Source organism: Rattus norvegicus, chromosome 1, assembly GCF_036323735.1.
Source record: "Rattus norvegicus strain BN/NHsdMcwi chromosome 1, GRCr8, whole genome shotgun sequence".
NCBI classification, from domain to species: domain Eukaryota; kingdom Metazoa; phylum Chordata; class Mammalia; order Rodentia; family Muridae; genus Rattus; species Rattus norvegicus.
Window position 1 is genome coordinate 191,978,458 of NC_086019.1, and position 24,668 is coordinate 192,003,125.

Here is a 24,668-nt window from a genome sequence, read left to right on the forward strand (position 1 = left end):
AAAAGTGTGACCTGAGCTTGTAGATCTATAGAGAGGCCTAGACAGCCAGTCTAGCGTAATTGGTGAGCCCATGGCCAATGAGAGACCCTGTCTTAAAGGAGGTAGACTGTATGCCTAATGACACCGGAGGTTGTCCTCTGCCTGCACACCTGCACACACACACACACACACACACACACACACACACACACACACACACACACACACAGAAGCCAAGGTGCATACCTATAGTCCTAACACTTGGGAGGTGAAAGGATCAGGACTCACTGACAGTTACTCTTAGGCTAACCTGAGCTCCATGAGACTGTCTCCAAACAAATAAACAAAAAATGGCTAAAGGCCATATTGAAACGCACACACAATAAATAAATGTAAAAACAAATGAGAGGTACTAGCTGAAGCCCCAGGTAGAACTAGGTAAATATGCTAGCTCCGAGAGCATGTACGGTGCTGTATCTGTACACCGCTGCTATTCGAGAGGCTGAGGCCGGAGGGTCACTTAAGTTCAGGAGTCAAAGCCCACCTTGGGCAACAGAAAGATCCTGGTTATGAATGATGGATAAATGAGCAAACAAATAAATATATTAAGAATGGGGAGTGTGGGGCTGGAGAGATGGCTCAGTGGTTAAGAGCACTAACTGCTCTTCCTGAGGTTCTGAGTTCAAATCCCAGCAACCACATGGTGGCCCACAACCATCTGTAGTGTGATCTGATGCCCTCTTCTGGTGTGTGTGAAAACAGCTACAATGTACTCGATACATGAAATAAATAAATCTTTAAAAAAAAAAAAAGAATGGGAGTGTGAAGCCAAATGAGGAAGAGTAACATCAGCAGACACACAAACGACTGGAGTGGGCCATGTTACCCTGTGGTGTCTGTTCTGTAACCCAGCTCAGGAGTCACAAAGTCTGCAGCCGGTGGTAAAGAGCACTGGCTACTCTTCCCACAGGACCCAATTATCTGTAACTACAGTTCCAGGGAATCTGATACCCTCTTCTGATGGCCTTGTGCACCAGTCATGCACAGACATACATGCCGGCAAACACTGATACATAGAAAATAAATTCTAAACGTGTTTAAGAGTGGCTGGGAGAGATGGTTCAGAGGTTAAGAGCACTCACTCACTGTCTGTTCTTCCAGAGGACCCAGGTTCGATTTCCAACATCCATATAGCAACTCCCAACTGTCTATAACTCTGGTTCCAGGGGATCTGCTGCCCTCACACAGACATACATAAAGGCAAAACATCAAATGTACATTAATTAAATGAATAAAACATTAAAACAAGAAGGCTCAACATTTTGTAGAGCTATGCTACCCAAAATAGTAGTTAGCAGCCCAAAGCAACTATGTTTTTTAAGATTGATTTCAGTGTTTTATGATTGTGATGTATGTTTTGCCTACATGTATTTTTGTGTACCATAAGTGTGTGTGGTGTCTGTGGCGGTCAGAAAAGTGGGTTGGATCCCTGGAACTGGAGTTGCAGAGGTTGTAATGGTCCTGGAAATTGAACTCTGGCCCTCTGCAAGGGCAGCAAATGCTCTTAACCACAGACAGCCCTTCTGCTCTGATCATTTAAGTTTAGATTCGGTTTTAATTTCTCAGGCCACCAGCCCCCTTCCTCCCTCTGTTTTGTTTTAGTTGAGATAGGTCTCATGGAGCCCCGGCTGGCTTCAGAGTCACAGTGTCGCTGAATTTGGTCCTTCTGCTTCTACTGCCTCATTCGTGAGTTCCGGAGCTATAGGCGCACACACCATAGCTGTGGTGCTGGCTGCACTAAGCACTCTACACCTGAACTATGCCCCCAGTGCTTCCTTCTCCCTGTCCTCTTTTTTTGTTGCTGGAGAAGAAGAGAAGGAGAGGGAGAATGTGTCTGAGGTTCCAGGAATTGAACTTAAGCCACTTGTGTGGCAAACACTTATCCCCTCTGAACTATCTCATGGACTCCTTTTTATCAAAATTTATTTACTTATTTTGCATTTTATCATTATTATGTGTTGTGGGAGGAGCATGGGTCTACAGCACACGTGTGGACATCAGAGAATAACTATGGTTGTCTCTCTTCTTCCACCTTTAGTTCCAGGGATGAGACTTGGGTTGCCAGGTTTCTGAGGTAAGACCTACCTGTCTTCCTGCCTTCTGTCCCTGCTCAACCACCCCAACAAGGTCTTGCTATATAGTTCAGCATGGCCTTGAACTTGTGATCTTATGCCTCAGTCTTCCAAGTGCTAGGATTACAGCCTGGGACTCCATGTGCAGCTTTACCTTCCTTTATTTTTCCCTTTCACACACATTTCACATGCCCAATAGATAGATATGACTAGCAGCTATTGTACTGAGCAAGTAACATTTTCCATTTTTAGGACAGGGTCTTACTATATAGATCTAGCTGGCCTTGACCTCTAGGATCTGCCACCCTCTGCCTCCTGAGTGCAGATTACACACATATGCCACAATGTCTGGCTTTCTCTTTCTAGATTTCTATTTATTAATTTATTTATTGTGTGTGCTCAAGTGCCATGGCCAGGGAGTAGAGGTCAAAGAGCAACACTCAATACTCAGCTCTCTTCACCCTGTGGGTCCAGGAGTGGCACTCGAGCTGTCAAGCTGGACAGTGAGAACCATCCTCAGAAAGTTCAATGAACACCACAGCCAAGGGATAGTCAAAGAACTCAAGAAGCTACACATAAGGAGAATACACTACCCAATCAAAAAAGGGACCACCTTGGGGCTGGAGAGATGGCTCGGCGGTTGAGGGCACTGACTGCTTTTCCTGAGGACCTGAGTTCAGGTCCCAGCAGCCACATGGTGGCTCACAACCATCTGTGATGAGATCTGATGCCCTCTCCTGGTGTGTCTGAAGAGAGTGACAGTGTACTCACTTACATTAAATAAATAAATAAAATAAATAAATAAATAAATAAAATTCGCAGGAAAGTGGGTGGAACAGCAAAATACTATACAAAGTGAGGCCGTGCAAGCTCAGAAAAGATAAGTGACACTCATTCTTTCTCACCTATAGATCTGAGCTTCAAATGTCTACATTGCTATGTTTAATTTAGAATGGCCGTAGTAGTCAGGAAGCTTGAACAGGTTCATGAGAGGGAGGGAAGAAGCCTGAAGGGGTGAGGGCCTAGAAGAACACATGTGCTATAAAAATGGGAGGGTATGGGTTGGGGATTTAGCTCAGTGGTAGAGCGCTTGCCTAGCAAGCGCAAGGCCCTGGGTTCGGTCCCCAGCTCTGAAAAAAAGAAAAATAAAATGGGAGGGTACTGGGGGATTGAAGGGTTAAGTTGGGATAGGGATGGGGGGACAGGAGAAAGGAGAACGTGGGGTAAGTTAATCAAAACTAAAGGTATACAGAAAACCTTTATGGGAACACATATATAAGAATATAACAGCTTGTTCTAGAAGAGTGATTGTTCTAGGCCAGCCAAGAATATGTAGTAAGACACTGTCAAAAAAAAAAAAAAGTATATGTGTGTGTATATCTGTAATTTTAAAAGGAGTTTGAATACATGTGGACAGTGCTTCCCCAATAAGCCTTACACTATTAAATCAAAATCTCAGTGTCAAGCATGGCACACTGAGCTATAGGAACAGCTCCTTATGAGTTGTTGGTCAGGGAAGCCTCAGAGGCTCCCAAAACAACACAGACTGTTGCCATTACTCTTGATTGCCAACCATAGACGGTAAGACTATTGCAGAAACAACACACTTCAGTTGCAGCATACAGAGAAATTAACCTGGAACCAACCAGAAAACTTCTTCCCTGGTGGCCGGCTTTCACAGTGCTGTGGAAGTGCTATGGAACCTGGTGGGGCATCTGAGCCATCAATACTATTGCCCAACAGTGACTCCTGAATGCTACAATATGAACCTGACAAGCAAGATGTGCCCATGATAAACAGTGGTGTGGAGGTCATGGACGTAACCGCCTGCTTTCTGATTGGCTATCTGAGGAATCCACAGGAAGGATTCTCTCCTTGCTAATGTAAACCATGGAGTCATGGGCCCTAGCAGGTAATCTACTACTCTACTATTGTTTTCCTACATATTGTTAAACTGCCTTCTAAATATTTATGTTTACACCCAGAGATCAGTGCAGCTCTCGACCTTGGTCAGGAAGCTTCTCTCTGCAGTGGGCATCAGTTAAATGCAGACACATAACTGGCCAGAGTGCTGAGGCTAGGTGACCACTGAGGGCTTACCACTAGGTGGAACACGTGTATCAACACCCCCTGAATGTTCCCAGGGAGCAGGGAAGAGGAGGAGCCAGAGCATGGGGGGCAGTGGTGTGAAGTGCTGTCTCGCAGCAGAGGTGGTCATCGTACTCACTCAAGTACACCTCCACACCATCAAACTAATGGAGTCAGCCAGCATTTCAGCACAGCGCTAACTGGACTCAAGTAATTTGCAAAAATAAAGAGACGATATAGAGGTAGGTGTGGAAGGGGTGTTGCAGGTATCCGCCAGGAGAAGTGGGGGGAGTTCCGTGTGGATATAATCAATGTACATTGTATACATGTATGAAATTGTCTAAAATCAATAAAAGATATTCAGGGTGAGGGAAATCAAGTATCAGAGCTGGAGAGATGCCTCCAGTTTTAGGAAATCTGGTGCCCTCCTCTGGCCTCTACAGGCACTGCACACATGTAATACTCATCAGGTAAAACACGTAAATAATAATAATAAAATAAATACACATAAATAAAATAAATAAAATCTAAAATTCTAGGAGACTGATATGCCTATGGGTCCTGGAACCTCAGAACTATCTACTTCGTATCCACACTCCTACCAGGAATGCTGGGTTAATTTCTCAAAAAAGTTGTTTCAAATATACTGTATTGGCCATCAGCCAATTATCTGGAAAATTCCCTCTGTGAAGAATTAATTTTATTATTCCCAATAATTATATGTTAGGTACCTACTAAGCAACAAGTGTTGTGCTATAGGCTGGGTTTTAGAATAAGAAAAATAATAGCTAATAGTTTTTTAGATCTTAGGTCATTAATTATGGTAATAATACACTTGATGTATTATTGTCATCTTCCAGATATGGAGTCTGAACATTGAGCAAAGTTGAATATCTAAGAGCTGGTGGTGCTGGACTTGTGAAGAGAGTGTAGGGCGTCCTGAGCGAGCGGAGTCCTGAGTGTACTGTTGACAGGGATGAGGCCAGATCAAGGGCTCCAAGGCTTTGGAACCATGAGATATTGGCAAAGCTGTGTCCCATGTGGGCCATGCTCAAGATGGCTGGCGAGGCTCAACTCAGGAGTCCGAAACAATTGACCAGTGTGTGTAAAGACTAGTAACTGCAGCTTCCTCTGAGAAGTTTGCAGTCCCAGACTACTGGTCTATGGGATCTCCTGCTGAGACTAGCTAAACCTTGCCATGGTGAACAACTCAAAGTTTCTGCTGTAGTGGGAATCTAACCCCAGTTTTGCTGTATCTGTGTCTGTCCTTTCTTCCTTCTCTCACTAGCCCTCATCTGGGCTCCACAACCCCTGCCTCATGGGATGCATGCCCTTGGGAACCTGGGGCTTTACTGCATCAGACTCCCAAAGGTAACAGGTACATGTTGAGTCCTAGCTTCCATCCATCTATCATCTCTATGCCAGTCCTACTCATTGAGATGCTTCTGTTCAGTTGTGAGATACAGTCTCATGTAGCCTAGGCTGACCACTATGTAGCTCAGACAGGCCCTGAGCCTGGCCTCTCCTCTACTTACCAAGTGCTGAGGTTACAAGTGCTTCCTGCTATGCCAGGCACTACTGACTGTCTTTGGGTTTTTGTTTTGTTGCCAGAGATTGAATCTAGCACCTCCTAGGTGCTAGGCACATACTATAACCATGAGCCATACTCCCCAGACCAGATTCCATAGAAGATGAGGCTCAAATTTTCATCTACTCCTTAGGTGCTTCTTATGGCTTAGGAGACCTCTCCTTACCTGGCAGGTGTCCCTTCGTCCCTCTGGATAGCCAGCACACAGCATTCCTGGCAACAGCTGCAAAGTCAGGTTGAAAGGGCCAGGCCGACTGTAGAGACATTGACAGGCAGTCTCTCCCAGCAACTTTAGCTCTACTTCCTGTAGAACCCAGGGGACAGGCAGAGGGTCTGAGGGCAGAACCAGAGAACAGAACTGTGAGTTAGGTATGAAACGCTCATCTCTCCAGACCTTTGCTCGTAGGTATTTCCATCAGCATGCCTCTACTGAGTCTGAAGAGGTAGCTCAATCTGTAGGCTGCTTGCTAACATTCACAAAGCCTGTGCTCCATCTCCAGAACTGAGAAAACCAGGTGTCCTGCGCATGCCTGTAATCCCAGAACTTGGGAACGAGAAGAGGAGATTCAGAAACTCAAGATTATCACCAGTGACATAGCAAGTTCAATGCTAGTTTGGGCTATGTGAGGCCCTACTTTGGGGGAAAGAAAACATGGCAACCTGTCCTAACACTCTCTTTTTCTTTTCTTTTTTTTTAAACAAAGCAAAGATGAGTGGTTATAGCACATGCTTTTTTTTAATTAAATATTTATTTATTTATTTATTTATTTATTTATTTATTTATATGTAAGTACACTGTAGCTGTCTTCAGACACACCAGAAGAGGGCATCAGATCTTATTACAGATGGTTGTGAGCCACCATGTGGTTGCTGGGATTTGAACTCAGGACCTCTGAAAGAGCAGTCAGTGCTCTTAACCACTGAGCCATCTCTCCAGCCCTAGTACATGCTTTTAATTAATTTATTAATTATTATTTTTTTTTGAGCTGAGGACAAAACCCAGGGCCTTGCACTTGCTAGGCAAGTGCTCTACCACTGAGCTAAATCCCCATCCCCGGCCTATCACTTACATCACACCATCTGCTGCTCCTCTCTAAGTCCTGTTCTTATGTTTGGGCCCTGTAAGCAGCCAGTGAGAGCGAGCAGTTACAGATGCTACAGGTTGTGTACTTACAAGGTCCCCACCCAGACAACAATGTGTATATGCCAGAGCTAAGAACATCAAGCTTTCAACCCTGCTGTGGAATGGGTATCTGTTCAAACACAGAGCAATCTTTTTTTTTTTTTTTTTTTTTGGTTCTTTTTTTTCGGAGCTGGGGACCGAACCCAGGGCCTTGCGCTTCCTAGGTAAGCGCTCTACCACTGAGCTAAATCCCCAGCCCCCAGAGCAATCTTTACATAAAGATACCACGTATATTAAATATGGTCTTGTATCCATGTACCAAACACAGAAACTGGACTTTAGGATAAGAATCTGAGTGTTAGCCAGGCATGGTGGCACAGCGAATCTCTTAGTTCAAGGCCAGTCTGATCTACAAGGTGAGTTCCAGGACAGTCAGGGTCACACAGAGAAACCCTGTCTTGAAAGACAAACACAAAAAAGCAAAACCACAACAACAAAAAGAATCTGGGCGTCATCTCTGTCCCCGTTTTAAAAGATTATTTTAAGTATATGAGTGTTTTGCCTGATTGCGTGTACATCACATGTGTTCCTAGCGTGTGCGTACAAAGGTCAGAGAAGGGCACAGGATAGCCTGGAAATGTAGTTATGTGGAGTTACATTTGCTTGGGAGCTGCCACGTGGGTACTGGGAACCAAATCTGGGTCCCCTGCCACAGCAGCAACTCCTTTTTAAACTGCTGAGCCTTCTCTCCAGCCTCCCTGATGCCCCTTAAACTCACCTTCCCCACTTAGCTCCCAAGATGTCCCACTTGTCTCTGTATTCTCAGTGTAATCCAGGCAGCATAAGCTGGGGCCTCCTGACTGGTCAGTTTCCTAATTCACTTCCAGGAGTAAATGGATGCTGCAGGCTCATGCTGGGGCGCCAGTGCTAAGCGGGGACTCCAGGTGTATATTATCACTTCTGGCTGCTACCTTTGTTGTCGCTGTTGTTATTGACACAGGGTCTCACTGTGTAGCCTAGCTGTTCTAGAATTCACTACGTAGAACATTCTGACTTTGAACCCTGAGATTCATCTGCCTCTGCCTCTTAGAGTGCTGAGATTAAAAGTGTGCGCCACTGCACAAGGCCCTGGGTTCGGTCCCCAGCTCCGAAAAAAAAAAAGAACCAAAAAAAAAAAGTGTGCACCACTGCAACCAGCCCAGGTGCTACTTTCAATGAAAAGACTCGGGAGCCAGAGAGGGAAAGGGAATGTGAAGAGGTCCTTCCAGACTCACTAGAATCCTGAGAGGTCAAGCAAACTCTGGCTGAACCTGCCCTTGAAGCTCAGCTGGGGAAGTCTCGGGGTGATCTGGGGACCTTGGTAGCGCCCTTACTACCAAGGCATTACTCTGTCCTTCAGATCTTACTTTAAGATCTTCTATATCCAGCCTCAGCAGCCTGTGAGCTTTGCCCGACACTCTGTAGCAGCCCGGGTTTTCCCCAGGGCCCTCAGGATGGCCTTGATTTAGCACATTCGCTCTTCACACAGCCTCCTTCCCAGAAATCTCCTGCTCTGAAGGCCCATGGTCAGGACGCTCTGGCTCTTTCCACAGACTTCCTGGGTGCTCATGATCACCGTTGCTCGTCGGAACCCCTGCAAGTCGCAGCTGTAGCATCTCCTCCACAATTCCCTTCCTAAAACCCCTGGCGAAGTCTGACCAAAGCACACATAGAATAGCTATGGGTGTATTTACTAGCGACAAAGTAACACCGAGTAATAGGGGTGATAGAAAATGGCAAAGCAGTCTGCCCTCCTCCGACACACTGTGCTAGGCACTGCTGATAGGCTTTACTTGGGTTTTCTCCACCGAGCCACCCAACACCCCGGGAGCTGTTTCCTTCTTTTCACAGGAGGAAATGTGCAGGGGGGGAATGCTTTGTCTAAAAGAGCTGGACTGGAACCCGAATCTAACCTAAATCCAAAAGAGAAAAGAAAGAAAGAACGAAAGAAAGAAAGAACGAACTGAGAGAAACGGTGAGACCAGGAATGAGGCAATGTCGGGACAGAGGAGGGTACTTAAAAGGAGGTTAGGAATTTTCCGTGGATCAGAACCAAATCTCCCAAGCTCCGCCTGGGTCCCACTCTTTCGACTCAGCTTCCGAGGCAGCAACCCACCAAAGGACCCAGCTTTCAGAACCCACACTTGCAAGGGCGGTGGTGTGCCCCACTTACCAGACTCCTGGACGTCTCCCCAACCAGTGGCCCAGCAGGCAGTTCCGTGAGCGAAGAGGTGTGAGGCACGAGGCAGGCAGACTGGCTTCACGGAGGGGCCCAGCTTGGCTGGCGAGGCCAGGCGCAGCAGAGCCAAGTCAGCGCCCAGTTCCACTCTGCTGTAGTTGTCCGGTACCAGGATGGTGGCCACTGAGCGCATGTGCGCTCCTTCCAGGGGCCCGTCCTGGGAGTGCACGCCCAGCAGGACTGACCATTCGTCCGCAGGCTCCAAGGTCCCATTCCTGCTCCAGTGCCCGGGAAGGGAAGGAGTCAGTCCTTGGGGCTGAGGACTCAAAGCCCACAGGGAGCTAGGGTCAGTAGGAACCCAGGGAGAGAGCAGATCGAGATTTGGGGCTGATACCATGGAGGTTGAAAGGGTCAAATAGGACTTGGAGATGTCAGTGGGAGCCTTGGAAAGATTTCTATTCCAGTGTATTCAGCCTGGACAGCATGGCATGGCCAAGTGGAAGGATAAGCAGGGAAAGTTGAGCTGCAGGTCGGCGTTTAGCGGTAGAGAACCTGGACAAAGACTGTACTCACGTCACGAAACAGTGAGCAGCGGAGAGGACCCAGGAAGGGGCGATGAGGGAGCCCCCGCAGATGTGGCCTCCACCGTGATGCAGGCTCACCTGCCACGGCCAAGTGCCAGGATGCGCGTCGGAGCCCCCCACGATGCGGGAAGAGGGCTCAGGGCGGCCGCAGTCTGGAAGAGACTCCTGGAAGTCAAGCTCTGTTAGGGTCCTTCTCCTCCCCTAACCTCTGGTACTCCAGAAAACCCTGATAACTCCGGGTGGCCGGGAGCCTGAAGCTCCATCCACCCGTTCAGTTTGCCTTCTGAACATGAGCAGGGCACGGCTGGAGTGCCCGGGCACTTCCAATTCACTCATGGCCTTGCCAGTTTGAAACTTCTTTAGGATTCAAGACAGCCTTTAGTCCCAGTGCTCAGGAGGCAGAGGCAGGTGGGTCTCTGTGAGTGCGAGGTTAGCCTGGCCTACAGAATGAGTTTCAGGATAGCCAGGACTGGAGAGAGAGATCCTGTCTCAAAAAGCAAAGCAAAACAAAACAAAAACAAGCAAGAAAAAAAAAAAGAAAGAAAGAAAAGAAAAGGAAGGAAAAATAAAACCACCCCAAACCAAAACCAAACCAAACAACAACAACAAGAATAAAGGGGCAACTCATGCTCATGCCTCTCTCTTACCTAGGTCTTCGAATTCTCCTTGGGTAGGACTGACTGCTGGAAGACAAGACAGAGAGAGGGAGGGAGGGAGGGAGAGAGACAGAGAGAAAGACAGAGAGAGAGACAGAGAGAGAGAGACACACACACACACACACACACACACACACACACACACACACAGAGAGAGAGAGAGAGAGAGAGAGAGTCCTTACTTCAACCCCGACACTGTCAGCACCCATCTTCCTGCTCTTACCAGGCTTTTGCTGCCCTCACCCCCAGTTCCCTCTTTCCGCCCTTTGACCTGCCTACCCTGAGGCAACTGAACCTAACTGTCCCCGATCCCTCAAGTCTTACCTGAGTCCTGGAAGGCTCCTGGGGTGGGACTGACCACTGAGAAGACAAGGTGGGGGGTAAGGAAAGTCTGGAGAGATGATGCACTTAGGTGTGGCTGTTCCCCCTCCATCCCATTTTACATCTCCCCATGACACCCAGGCTTCCTTTCCGCTTCCGGCTTCCGCTTCCGTCACGCACAGTCTCTCAGGCTCCTGGTATGGCCCTCCCTCCCTTTGGCCGCCCTCTTCTTCTTCCTCTGACACCCTCCTTCTCTGCCTACTCTGACATCTCACTGCCATAAAGGATGCAGGGTGTAGCCCCTGCTTTCCAGCCTTAGGGTTGGTATCCAGGCTGCGTAAAGCCCCGTCCTCTGAACTTACCCAGGACTACAACTGGGAGGAACAGGTGTGGGGACATGGTCTACTAAAGTCAGCTGGAGGCACACAGGCAGGTAAGAGGTTGCTTCCTGCCACCAGACTGTCACCAACTATGTTGCTGGTTCCTCCTTGATGGTCCCAGTAGTAGCCCCACCCTCCCTGGCTAGAGCCCATCTGTGGGAATCTGAGAGGATCTGGGGCTGAAAGGAGAAAGTAGGGAGCTCAAAGGCCCCACCCAGAACTCTGGTGCATCTCATGTAACTGGCAGTTCAGAGTGGAAGTAGGGAGGTGTCCTGGAGCTAGGACACCTGTTGGATGTGGGAGAGATGAGCAGAGAGCCCCACGAGTTAAACCAAATAAGGTGACTGTGGTGGAGTGCCCTGGGTCTGTGAAGCAGCAGGATGGGGCTGTGCAGTAGTAGCCCTTGGCATGACTCACCTGAGACCTCACCCTTGACTGGGGTGTGGTTTCCCCAGTGGCTTGGCCTTTTCTTCTCACACAGCTCTGGTTACTGGAGTTACTGGCCAGGCCTGGGACAGGAACTCTAGGGAATTCAATTCCATCCTAACAAAGGGATCACAGACTCGGCCTTGTCCAGCAAGGCCTGGGGGTACCGGAGAGGACTAAACAGCCTGGCAAAGCTGAAAACATCCCACCGCCCTCTGTGCTGGGGTGGTAGGCTCTCAATACCATCCTTTGCTTGGTCTTTGTGTGACTTAGAAAAGCCACCCAGCCTCTTGGTATTCTGTTTATCATTAGGAGCCTGTTTAATGTAAGCACTGGGTGTGGTGGTCCCTGTGATCTCAACACTGCGAAGGCTGAGAGTCCACATGCACTAGACTACATAGAGCTGGAGGTAGGATTAACTGTTAGGATTGTTTGCTGCTCTTCCAGAGATCTTGAGTTCAGTTCTCAGAATCCACAACACCAGCTCACAATCTCCTGTAACTTCAACCCTAGATTTGGAACCTTCCTTTGGCCTCTCAGTGAGTAATAGCACCCACATGGCCTAGAGATGGGGTGGGGAGGGAAGAGGGGGAGGGGGAGGGGGAAGGAAAAGACAGAGGGAGAAACAAGGGGAAGGCACATGGTTGGGTTGAAGATATAGCTCAATTAGTAAAACGTTTGCCTAGAATGCAGGAAGTCCTGGGCTTGATCCCCAGGTTTACATAAAGCAGGCATGGTGGTGAATGTGTGTGTTCTTAGCACATAGGAAAGCTGCAGTTTCAGAAGCTCAGGGTCAGGCTGGAGAGATGGCTCAGTGGTTAAGAGCATTGATTGCTCTTCCAGAGGTCCTGAGTTCAAATCCCAGCAACCACATGGTGGCTCACAACCATCTGTAATGGGATCTGATGTTTCTGAAGACAGCTACAGGGTACTTACATATAATAAATCAATCTTTTTTAAAAAGACATTCGAGGTCATTTTTAGCTACATTAGGAATTTGAGGCCAGCCTGGGCTACATACATACGACTTTGTCTCAACAAACAAACGAATATGACTCTGCTTAGAGGAAGTGAGTGTTTGAGGAAAGAGCTTTTGGCTTGTGTGGGTAGACTTGAAGAAAACCACACAGGATGAGGAACCACTAGCTGCAGTAATGGAGAGCCCTGGGGCTGCTGACTTGCTGGGTAAGAACAAATGCTTTGTGAGCATGAGGACCTAAGATTGAATCCTCAGAACCTGTGTAAAAAGTTAGGCACAGCTGCCCCTGGAACAAGACAGATGCCAAGAGCTCAAGGACTAGTCAGCCAAAACAGTGAAGCTCTGGTTCTATGAGGACTCTGGTTCTGTTTCAAGGGAACAAGATGGAGAGTGGTAGGGGAAAGTGGCAATGAGGGAGCCCTTGCTGCCTTGCCCCAAAGAGAGAGAAGGAAAGAAGGAAGGGGACAGAGAAGGAGTGGAGAGCAGTTTCTGGCACCCAAGAAGAGCTATGTCTGTGCAAAGAGCCAGCCAATAGAAGCTGCAGTCCTCAGTAGAAAAGTGTGACCTTCATCCCCATCAGGGAAGAAGCTTGGAGGAAAGCAGTCAGAAAAAGACACAACCAGTCACTGTAGTGGTGTACACCCATGATCACAGTGCTTGTGAGGCTGAGGCAAGAGAACAGTTTGAGGCCGGCCTGGCCACCTCAAATGCTAAAGGGAAACACTATCCATGTTATTGCATTTCTGTGAGTGGCTGGGCTCCACTGAGCTGTTCTGTCTGTTGTCCCAGGTATTTTGTAGTCAGAGTTGTCTGAGATTGGAAGTATAACAGGACCCCAGACCTTAGCACATCTGACTCCATGATGGAAGAGTCTTTTAGGCTGCAAGACTCAGCATGCAGACAGCATCACCAAACAGAAAATGAAACCAAAGGCCTAATCCATCGAAGGTTATAGCTCTGGGAAAGTCTCTGATGCACTAACTTTGCCTTTTGGCTTCTGTAGTTCCAATTCTGGCCAACTGTTCTTGTTAAGTGAAGTAAGTCAACCCAGACCATGTGTTTTGTGCTTAAAACATCCCTGAGGCTTGGGCTACACTGGATCCCAAACTCCCAGTGTAGTCACCAGCCGGCTTAAACCGAATCTAATGGCTTAAACCCACGTCTGGTGGATACTCCACAACACCCCTTTAGAGACCAGAGGAAACATCTGGCTGCTTACCTTTGCCCTGGTGTCAAGATCTCCCTTCTCTGTATAGTCTCTTTCAAGATCTCTCTTTCATTGGCTTGAAGCAGTGCTCAGAAGCAGCAGTTGTCTGCCTTTGTAAAGCTCAGGACTAGACCTGGCACAATGCCACTTTTTTTTTTCTTTTTCTTTTTTTCGGAGCTGGGGACCGAACCCAGGGCCTTGTGCTTGCTAGGCAAGCGCTCTACCACTGAGCTAAATCCCCAACCCACAATGCCACTTTTAAAGTGGGTAAAGACTCTCACAGCTCAGCCCAAAGTCTAGAACGGTCTACAAGTACCATGAAGCATGGTTTCCTTGGAGTCATCTTTAGAGATGAGCTACCATGGTCTGTAGAGATAGAAAGGAGGCCCCTCCACAAGCTGGAGAGATGGCTCATGGGAAAAGGGCATGTACTGGTACTTTTGAGGAGCCAAGTTTGGTTCCCAGCACCCACATCAGGCTACACATAACCTACTAGCTTCAGCCCCAGGAATCTGACACCCTGTTTTGAACTTGCACTCACATGAGCACACAGATGCACATGTACACATGCACACAAATAAGCCAGGCAGTGGTGACTCTTGCCTTTAATTGCAACACTCAGGAGGCAGAGGCAGGAGGATCTCGGTGAGTTTAAGGCCAGCCTGGTCTATAAAGTAAGTTCCAGTCCAGTTCTGAATACACAGCTCCAAATTTTGTTTCAAAAGAACCAAAACAAAAATAGTGACATTTTACATATTTATGGTTCTTTTTTAAAGATTTTTTTATTTAACGTATATGACACTGTCACTCTCTTCGGACAACCAGAAGAGGGCATCAGATCTCATTACAGATGGCTGTGAGCCACCATGTGGTTGCTGGGAATTGAACTCAGGACCTCTGGAAGAGCAGTCAGTTCTCTTAACCACTGAACCATCTCTCCAGCCCCATTTATTTTTTTTTTTAAAGATTTATTTATTTAACGTATATGACACTGTCACTATCTTCGGACAACCAGAAGAGAGGATCAGATCTCATTACAGATGGCTATGAGCCACCATGTAGTTGCTGGGAATTGAACTCAGGACCTCTGGAAGAGCAGTCAGTGCTCTTTTTTTTTTTTTTTTTTGGTTCTTTTTTTCGGAGCTGGGGATCGAACCCAGGGCCTTGCGCTTCCTAGGCAAGCGCTCTACCACTGAGCTAAATCCCCAACCCCGCAGTCAGTGCTCTTAACCGCTGAGCCATCTCTCCAGCCCCCAGGGTTTGTATATATATGAACATATGTATGGAGGTCAGAGAGCAACCTGTAGGAGTTGATTCTATCTCCTTCTACCCTGTGGGTTCCAGGAATTGGACTTAGGTTGTCAGGCTTGGTGGTAAGTGCCTTTAAGCCAAGGAGCACTCTGACTAACTTGAAAAATGCAAATTTAAAGCACCCCAGAGGATTGGGGGGGGTTGACTATTGCTTAGTATATCTAAGACTCTAGGTTCAGCATCAGAACAACAACAACAACAACAACAACACACACACACACACACACACACACACACACCCAAAAACCAAACAGACAGAAAAAGAAAACTCAGAAAACAAGGTATCAGTTGCTACTTAGATAGTTAAAATGAAAAAGGCTGACCTCAGCATAGTGCGGTAACACAGTGAGGTACATGAGGTCTAGGACTTCGCTCCTAGCATTGCAAAGCAGAGGAAAGACTAATACTTTCAGGGGCTGTGGATGCAGCTCAGAGAAATGCTTTGTACTTGGGGATTATAGGAAGGAGGATCAGGAGTTCAAAGTTATCCTTGGCTAGAGAGCAGTGGTTCTCAATCTTAGAGTCGTGACCATCATAGGGGTTGCCAAAGACCATCAGAAAACACAGATGTCTGCATTGTGATTCATAATGATAGCAAAATTACAGTTATGAAGTAACAACAAAAATAATTTTATGGTTGTGGTCACCACAACATGAAGAATTGTATTCAAGCTCCGCAGCTTTAGGAAGGTTAAGAAGCACTGCTGTAGAGGGAGTTTGAGGCCAGCCTGGACTACATGAGACCCTGTCACACAAGCATGATGTAACATAACACAGTCTTATAGCAGCTTTATTACAAGAGCCAGAAGCCAGAAAATAAAAGTCTAATAAAAAGGAAAATTGACAAATTATGGTGTGTTTAGATTATAGAACACTATGCAGAAATGAAAAGAATAACTACTCTTGGTACCTGGTGTGATGGAATCTATCTGTCATTCTAGCTGTTCATAAGGCTAAGACAAGAACATGCCTTGAGCTCAGGGCTTCAAGGCCAGCCTCAGCAACACAGGAAAGCTCCATTTTCAAAGAATTTGCCGTGTATGTAAAAACAAGAGAGAATCTCATAGAAGTTATTTTCAGTGAATATATGTCATAGTGTATGATTTCAATTATATACAGTCTTTCCCCTTTTCTTGCCTCATCTTTAAAAACAAAACAAAACAAAGCAACAACAACAAAAAACCAAGGGGGCTGGAGAGATGGCTCAGTGGTTAAGAGCACTGACTGCTCTTCCAGAGGTCCTGAGTTCAAATCCCAGCAATCACATGGTGGTTTGCAACCATCTGTAATGGGATCTGATATCCTCTTCTGGTGTGTCTGAAGACATCTACAGTGTACTTATATATAATGAATAAATCTTTATAAAAAAACAAAACAAAACAAGGACTCATGTGTTATCTTGACTTCGTTCCTAATTTTCCTGCTTCCAACTCCCAAGAGTCTGGATTTTAGGAAGGAACCATTATATCTTATCCAGTGCTGGAGAGGACATAGAAGCCAGGACATCCTGAGTGCAAGAAAACCACTTTGCCAAATGGAGCCATTTCCCCAGAACTCCTGTTTTTAAATGTAAAAACAACAGCAGCGGCAACAACAATAATAATAAAATACTATTGTTACTATCACTCTTATTACTATTACTAAAATTTTATTATTATTATTTTATTATTATTATTGGTAGTATTAAGTATGAGTGTTTTGTCTGCATTAATACTTACGTACAGTGTGTGTGCAGTGCCCATAGAGACCACACAAGATGCATTGTCTTGGAACTGGAGCTACAATATACCTGTGAGCAATCATGTAGGTACTGGGCATCGAATCTGGGTTCTCAGGATGAGCAACCAGTGTTTTTTAACCCCTAAGCCATTTCTCTAACCCTGTTTGTTTGTTTGTTTGTTTGTTCCTTTATTTTTCTTTTTTTTTCTTTTTCTTTTTTTTTTTTTGGAGCTGGAGACCAAACCCAGGGCCTTGTGCTCGCTAGGCAAGTGCTCTACCACTGAGCTAAATCCCCAACCCCTCTTTCTTTCTTTTTAAGACAGGATCTCACTATGTAGCTGTAGCTGGCCTCAAATTGACTGCAGCTCTCTTGCCTTGTCCTTCTGAGTGCTGAGATTACAGGCTTAAGCCATCATATTTGGTTACTCACATATAATTTAGGAAAAAGACAACATGATGGATGGTGTGAAAAGCCAGGAAAAAGAAGTCTTTGCTGGTGACTGCACTGACAGAAAGCTCGACATCTTGACTAGGTGGTGGCTATGTAGAAATGACGTCTCACTGAACTGTACTCTTTCTGGAACATGCTCTGTAGACCAGGTTGGTCTCAAACTCAGAGATCTGGCTGCCTCTTCCTCCCAAGTGCTGGGATTAAAGGCTCATCCGACCTCCTGGTTTGAGCTATACTCTTAAGGTAAGTATATGTTCTGTTCTTTTTTCTTTTTCTTTTTCTTTTTCTTTTTTTTTGGAGCTGGGGACCGAACCCAGGGCCTTGAGCTTGCTAGGCAAGCGCTCTACCACTGAGCTAAATCCCCAACCCATATATGTTCTGTTCTTTACAGTACGCTCTTCCACCTAAGTGAGGAGACAAATAAGAGTTTCTGAATGGATTCTAGGGTCAGCTAAGGAAACACTAATGAATCAACGCCAAAAATGTTTTCCTTGTCTGAAAATGTTGGTAAAAGTGCAACATTACATCAGATATACCAGGGTATTTGTGCTATGCCACTTCTCAAAGTGCTGGGAAGATAGAGAGACCTTTCAGTGCTGGGAAAAATGGAGGCATTCTGAAGCCAAGCTTTTGATATTACATTTCCTGATAAAAGAGATGGTTTCTTTTAAGAAAAAGGTTCCAGCTCCAGGTCACTATTTATTTATTTTATTTCTGAACTGACCTCAGGGGAAAAACATAAAACAAAGAAAACTGATTGTCACTGTTAGAAAAAAAAACATTCCTTAGATAATGCTAAATTTTTTTTGTCCATTTCTGGTAAAGGGCAAGGTGAGTACACAGGACTATGGAGTACAGAAAAACAGAATAGAATAGGTTGGTCCTGGTGGTGAACACCTGCAATGCCAGTACTTGGGAGGTAAGGGTGGGATCAGGAACGCAAGGCTAATTTTGGCTACATGGTTAGTTCAAGGCCAGCCTGGGCTGCAGGAAGCCCTGTCTCAACCCTACCTCTCCTTCTACAAACAAAAGGAAACAAATACATTTAATAAATAATGACTGGGTTGGGGTACAGCACAGTGATATAGCACTTGTGTAGCACATGAGAGGCAAACGAAACAAAACATACAACAAACAAAAAGCTAATGCCAAGGCTGTTGCCTCCCCAGAGCTGAGTGTGTTCTGTCTGGATCAACTGCACCAGGCAGGACTGATTCTCCTGTGAGGAATGTGCTTAGGCAAGCATGGCAGCTCATACTGGCAATTCCAGCCCTTGGGAGGCTGAGACAGAGGGACCAGCTCCAAGTTAACCTCATCTACATAGCAAGATTGAGACTAGCCTGGGCTATTATAAGATCTTCTCTCAAAAAAATGTGTTCAGGGTCTGGAAGCCACCCTGCTTCTGGTAGGGCTACTCTACTGAAGACTGTTTGGGCAGTGCCATGTCATCAGAAAAGAACCTGGATGTCTGTTCCACCACTCCAAAAGGCAGTCCAAATATCCGGAAATGGGCTCAACCTGGGCTATAGCAGGATTCCTGGCAGTTAGATAAAAGCCAGCATTCCTTGGAAACTTGTGACAATGATTCCACCTACCCAAGGGAGTCATTTCTCTTACCCGAGGGACGCATGGCTATCTGTGGTACCTGTTACACATCAAAGCTCATGCTGGCCCCTCTCAGTATTACAAGAATCTGCTACACATTTCAAGATCCATGCTAACATCCCAACCCTTCTTACCCATTTCCTCCCCTACCCTAAACTCCCTCCAGCTTCCATTTGTTCATTACTCACTTGCCTTATTACCCTGTGATTCTTTCTGTTTGTTCTCCCTCACCTCCCCCTCTCTCCTCTGCTCCTGCTTCTTTCATTATGTTTTCTTTATTCTCTGTGCCCTGCTATTCTCCCCTCTTCTCATAGATAGCCCTGACCATGACTAGTCTGCTGGCCAGGTTTAGTTTACTTCTTTCTTTGCTCTAGACTCTTTCAGATGCCTCTTGCTGCTTTCTCTTCTCTTCTCCTCCCCTGTCCTCCCCCACCCCATCTACAAAAATCCTTTCCCCTCAATCATACCATGGAGCCATCACGTCATCAGTTTACATAGTAGTTAAAATATATCAAGAAATTCATTCATCTCATTTAGATTTTCCACTTTGGTAGAATATAGATTTTTTTTTAAAAAGATTTATTTATTTATTACATATACAACATTCTCCCTGCATGTATGCTTGCATGCCAGAAGAGGGCATAGGTTCCCACTACAGATGGTTGTGAGCCACTATGTGGTTGCTGGGAATTGAACTCAGGACCTCTGGAAGAACAGACAGTGCTCTTAACCTCTGAACCATTCCTCCAGCCCAGAATCCAGAATATAGATTTTTTTCTCTTTTTTCTTTTTTTTCAGAGCTGGGGACTGAATCCAGGGCCTTGCGCTTGCTAGGCAAGCGGCAAGCGCTCTACCACTGAGCTAAATCCCCAACCCCCTGACTTCACTCTTGACTGGCATCTATTCCTGGAGTTCTCCTTGTGGAAAGAATGACTGCCCTCTTTCCATTTTACTCAACCAGAAATGCCCACCTCCTACTCCAGTCACATGCTCTCCAAGGAACAGATTGGCATCAGGTTACCAGCTCCACCTTTCCTCTTTTATCCAATACGTCCTGTGAGAACCTGTCACCTACTAGATCCAGAAATAGTACTTTGGTCTTAAATGAACTGCATCACTTCAAGTGTGACTTCCTTTAAGTGAAATGCATCATGTGCCATTTGGTGAATGGTTCCTGATAGGTAAAGAGAATCTCTGGGCTGGAGTTTGAGGAGTGGTTAGCTCATTGGGAGAGAAATCCTCTGCCTTTGAAGACACTGACTGTAGGGTGCTTCCCTGGCAAACTAGATGGGCCCCGTTGTAGCTCCTAGGGTTGAGAGGAGGCCAGGAGAGGATGCAGGCGACAGCAAGACTGTGGCTGGAGACCACAGATGTGTATAGCTCTATGGCCCAAGTACAGAAAGCTTCCTGAACTTTTCTGGTAAATACGGTAAATGGGGCTTTGTGGGTTCTTCAGTAACTTATGCCATAGTAGATATTTCTCTTGGTTGTTTGTTTGAGACCCCGGCTCAAATGTGAAAAAAAAAACCAGTTAGCCATTATAGGAATCAATTTTAAAAATGTTTACCACTGGGAGTGGGAGAGATGGCTCAGGAGTTACGACACTGGCTGCTACTTCAGGAGCCCAGGTATGGTTCTGAGCACCCACAGTTACCTGTAACTCCAGTTCTAGGGAGTTCTAGGGAATCTGACTACTCCCCCATTTTTGACCTCCACAGGCATATAAACAGTGCACTCGCATACATGAAGGCAAAATACTCAATTACATAAAGTAAAAATAAATACATATTTAAAAATATATGTAGCTGTGGGAAGCAGTGTAGCAGTGGAGTGCTTGGTTGGCACACATCAGTCCCTCGGCTCAGTCCTCAGCACTGTGGGCTGCATATGCTCACACAAAGAAAAAAGAAGGAGAGCTTCTTTTGGTAATATAACCTCATTCTAATTGTAATAATAACACCATATAACTAATTTTTTTTCCTTTTTCTTTTTTTTGGAGCTGGGGACCGAACCCAGGGCCTTGCCTTTGCTAGGCAAGCGCTCTACCACTGAGCTAAATCCCCAACCCCTTAATTTTTTATAAGCTAGAGAAATCCATGCGAATTCATGAATCTGTTGTAACCCCCAAAATACTTTTCCAGTTTCACACCTTCTAGACACAAACAAGGTTAGGAAGGGCTGAGCTTTTTGCCCCCTTGTGGTTGTAGAGGTGTATGAACTTGTACATTGAACCATATGTGCATCAAAATATTTTTTTTCTATAGTGTTTGTTTTATAACAAGAATTTTATTTTATTTTTCAAGACAGGGTTTCTCTGTGCAAGAGTTCTGGCCATTCTGGATCTTGCTTTGTAGACTAGGCTGGCCTTGAACTCATAGAGATTGGCCTGGCTCTGCCTCCTGAATGCTGGGATTAAAGGCATGTGTCACCATACCTGGCTAACAAGTATTATTATATAAGGTGTATTGTTATATTATGTATAATATACTATGTGTAATATTATATGTGTGTATTATCGTATTAGGTGCAATCTGGCATCTGGCAATAGTTGCTCATGTGTGTAATTTTAACACTCAAGAGGCAAGAGCTGGATGTCTGCCATATGTATCAGGCCAGACTAAGCAACATAGGAAGGCCCTGTCTTTCAGCTTTCTGCCTGCATGTATGCCTGCAGGCCAGAAGAGGGCACCAGACCTGATTATAGATGGTTGTGAGCCACCATGTGGTTGCTGGGAATTGAGCTCAGGACCTCTGGAAGAGCAGACCGTGCTCTTAATCTCTGAGCCATCTCTCCAGCCCAGGCCCTGTCTTTTTTTTTTTTTTTTCTTTTTCTTTTTTTCGGAGCTGGTGACCGAACCCAGGGCCTTGCGCTTGCTAGTCAAGCGCTCTACCACTGAGCCAAATCCCCAACCCCAGGCCCTGTCTTAAAAGGAAAATAATCAGACCAGGTGTGGTGACCCACATCTATAATCCTAGCACATGAAAGAAGTAGGAAGAGGATCATGAGTTTAAGGCATCCTTGGCCACAGAGGTAGTTGGAGGAGATCCTGGGCTTTGTGAAATCTTGTCTCAAAGAAGCCAGGTCGGGGAGGGGGGCATGCTGGGCACGTTGAAGATGCTGTCAGTTCAAGGCCAGCTTGGTCTGCAGAGTGAGTTCTAGGATAGCCAGGGATACACAGAGAAGCCCTGTTCTGTCTTGAAAAAGCAGGGGTGGGGTTGGGGAGAGCAAAATAAGGCTAGGTTTGTTGCTGCAGGCTTTTAATCTCAGCACCTGAGAATCAGAGACAGGAGGATCTCTGGGAGTTTGAGCCCAGTGTGGGCTACATAACAAATTCCAGGCCAGCCAGAGTTACTTAGTGAGATCCTGTCTCAAAAAAGGGAGTGGTAGAGAGAGCTGGGGCTGCATCTCAGTTGGAAGAGTGTTTACCTAGCCTGTAGGAACCTGGGTTCCATCCTCAGCCCCCCTTAAAACTGGGGGGTAGTTATATTTTTGTCAACTTGAGATAAGACAACTGCATTTGGGAACCCAGACTCTCAATTGAGAAGAATGGCCTGGAGAACATTTCCTTAGTTAATGATCACGTGCAAAGACCCAGCCCACTGTGGGCCCACCCAGGGCAGATAGATGGTCCTGAGCTGTTTTAGAAAGCAGGCTGAGCAGGCCATGGAAGGCAAGCCAGTAGGCAGTGTACCTCCTTGGCTTCTGTTTCAGTTTCAGCTTTCGTGTTCCTGCATTAAGTTTCTGTCCCATCTTTCATTGGTAGCACATTGTAATGTGGAAGTGTAAGTCAAATAAAGTCGTCCCTTCCCAAGTTACTTTAGTCAAAGCAGGGTTTACACATCTTTTTGCTTTTGAAAATACTGAAATAACCCAAAAGATGCTCCAATATATAACAAAGACACATGCTCCTCTATGTTCATAGTAGCCTTATTTATAATAGCCAAAAGCTGGAAAGAACCCAGATGCCGGGGCTGGGGATTTAGCTCAGTGGTAGAGCGCTTACCCAGGAAGTGCAAGGCCCTGGGTTCGGGCCCCAGCTCTGAAAAAAAGAACCAAAAAAAAAAAAAAAAAGAAAAAAAAAAAGAACCCAGATGCCATTCAACAGAGGAATGGATACAGAAAATGTGGTACATTTACACAACTCAGCTATTAAAAACAATGACTTTCATAAAATTCATAGGCAAATGGATGGAACTAGAAAATATCATCCTGAGTGAGGTAACCCAAACACACACACAAAAAAAAAACACACATGGTATGCATTCACTGATAAGTGGTTATTAGCCCCAAAGCTCCGGAATACCCAAGGTACAATCCACAGACCACATGGCGCTCAAGAAGAAGGATGACCAAAGTGCGGATGCTTCAATCCTTCTTAGAAGGAACAAAAATATTCACAGGAGGAAATACGGAGATAAAGTTTGGAGCAGAAACGAAGGAAAGGCCATCCAGAGACTGCCCCACCTGATGATCCAGCTCATATACAGACACCAAACCCAGACAATATTGCTGATGCCAAGAAGTGCAAGAGGCACGGATCCTGATATAGCTGTCTCCTGAGAGGTTCTGCTAGAGCATGACTAATACAGAGGCAGATACTCACAGCCAACCATAGAACTGAGAACAAGATCCCCATTGGAGGAGTTAGAGAAAAGATTGAAGAAACTGAAGGGGTTTGCAACCCCATAAGAACAACAATACCAACAAACCAGAACTTCAGGGACTAAACCACCATCCAAAGAGCACACATGGACAGACCGATGGCTCCAGCTACATATGTAGCAGAGGATGGATGGCCTTGATGGGCAACATTTGGAGGAGAAGCCCTTGGACCTGCCAAGGCTTGGTGCCCAGTGCAGGGGAATGCCAGGGTGGTGAGTTGGGAAGGGGTGGGTGAAACACCCTTATAGAAGCAGGGTGAGGGGGATGGCATGGGGGATGTTGTGGACTGGAAACTGGGAAAGGGGATAACATTTGAAATGTAAATTAAAAAAAATCCAACAAGGGGGCTGGAGAGATGGCTCAGTGGTTAAGAGCACTGACTGCTCTTCCAGAGGTCCTGAGTTCAAATCCCAGCAACCACATGGTGGCTCACAACCATCTGTAATGAGATCTGATGCGCTCTTCTGGTGGGTCTGAAGACAGCTACAGTGTGCTCATATATAATAAATAAATCTTTTTTTTTTTTCCGGAGCTGGGGACTGAACTCAGTGCTAGGCAAGCGCCCTACCACTGAACTAAATCCCCAACCCCTAAATAAATCTTAAAAAAAAAAAAATCCAACAGAAAATACGCAAATAGCTTAAGACAAAGCTGGAGCAAAGTTCCCTAGATCTGGGCACTTTTTTTTTTTTAAAAGATTTATTTATTTTATGTATATGAGTACACTGTAGCTGTCTTCAGACACACCAGAAGAGGGCATCAGACCTCATTACAGATGGTTGTGAGCCACCATGTGGTTGCTGGGATTTGAACTCAGGACCTCTGGAAGAGCAGTCAGTGCTCTTAACCACTGAGCCATCTCTCCAGCCCCTGGGCACTTTTTAATATATTTTAATTATTATCCCTTGGGAGACAGAGGCAGGTGGATCTCTGAGTTCGAGGCCAGCCTGGTCTATAGAGCAAGTTCCAGGACAGCCAAGGCTACACAGAGAGACCCTGTCAGTAAAAACTAAACCAAACAACCAACCAAACCAAACAACCAAAAAGACTACACAGATGAGCTGGCAAGATGGTTCATGAGCAAAGGTTGCTTGTAGCTAAGTCCGGTGACCTAAGTTCCATCCCTGGAACCCACATGGTGCAAAAAGATAACTGACTGCCTTGAGCTGGCTAAGTACACACCTGTACACACACACACACACACACACACACACACACACACACACACACACAAACAC

The 24,668-nt window shown here is 45.9% G+C and overlaps 1 protein-coding gene across 9 annotated transcripts in view; it reads right to left on the bottom strand.

Moving 5' to 3' along the window:
- Prss36 (serine protease 36) overlaps window positions 1–23,774 on the bottom strand; it is a 28,676-nt gene extending 4,902 nt beyond the window's left edge. For 4 of the 9 annotated variants that reach the window (XM_063270447.1, XM_039086728.2, XM_039086718.2 and 1 more), the window contains exons 1-5: window positions 10,693–22,848; window positions 10,360–10,395; window positions 9,702–9,864; window positions 9,123–9,403; window positions 5,954–6,120 (exon numbers count right to left, since the gene is read on the bottom strand). In XM_063270447.1, the coding sequence (XP_063126517.1) occupies window positions 5,954–6,120; window positions 9,123–9,403; window positions 9,702–9,864; window positions 10,360–10,395; window positions 10,693–10,801 (756 nt within the window). In that variant the 5' untranslated portion in view covers window positions 10,802–22,848. Of the gene's footprint in view, window positions 1–5,953; window positions 6,121–9,122; window positions 9,404–9,701; window positions 9,865–10,359; window positions 10,396–10,692 lie in introns of all 9 variants that reach the window. The other 5 variants (XM_063270450.1, XM_039086711.2, NM_001011560.2 and 2 more) reach the window with 4 other exon arrangements.
- Window positions 23,775–24,668: the final 894 nt, after the last annotated feature.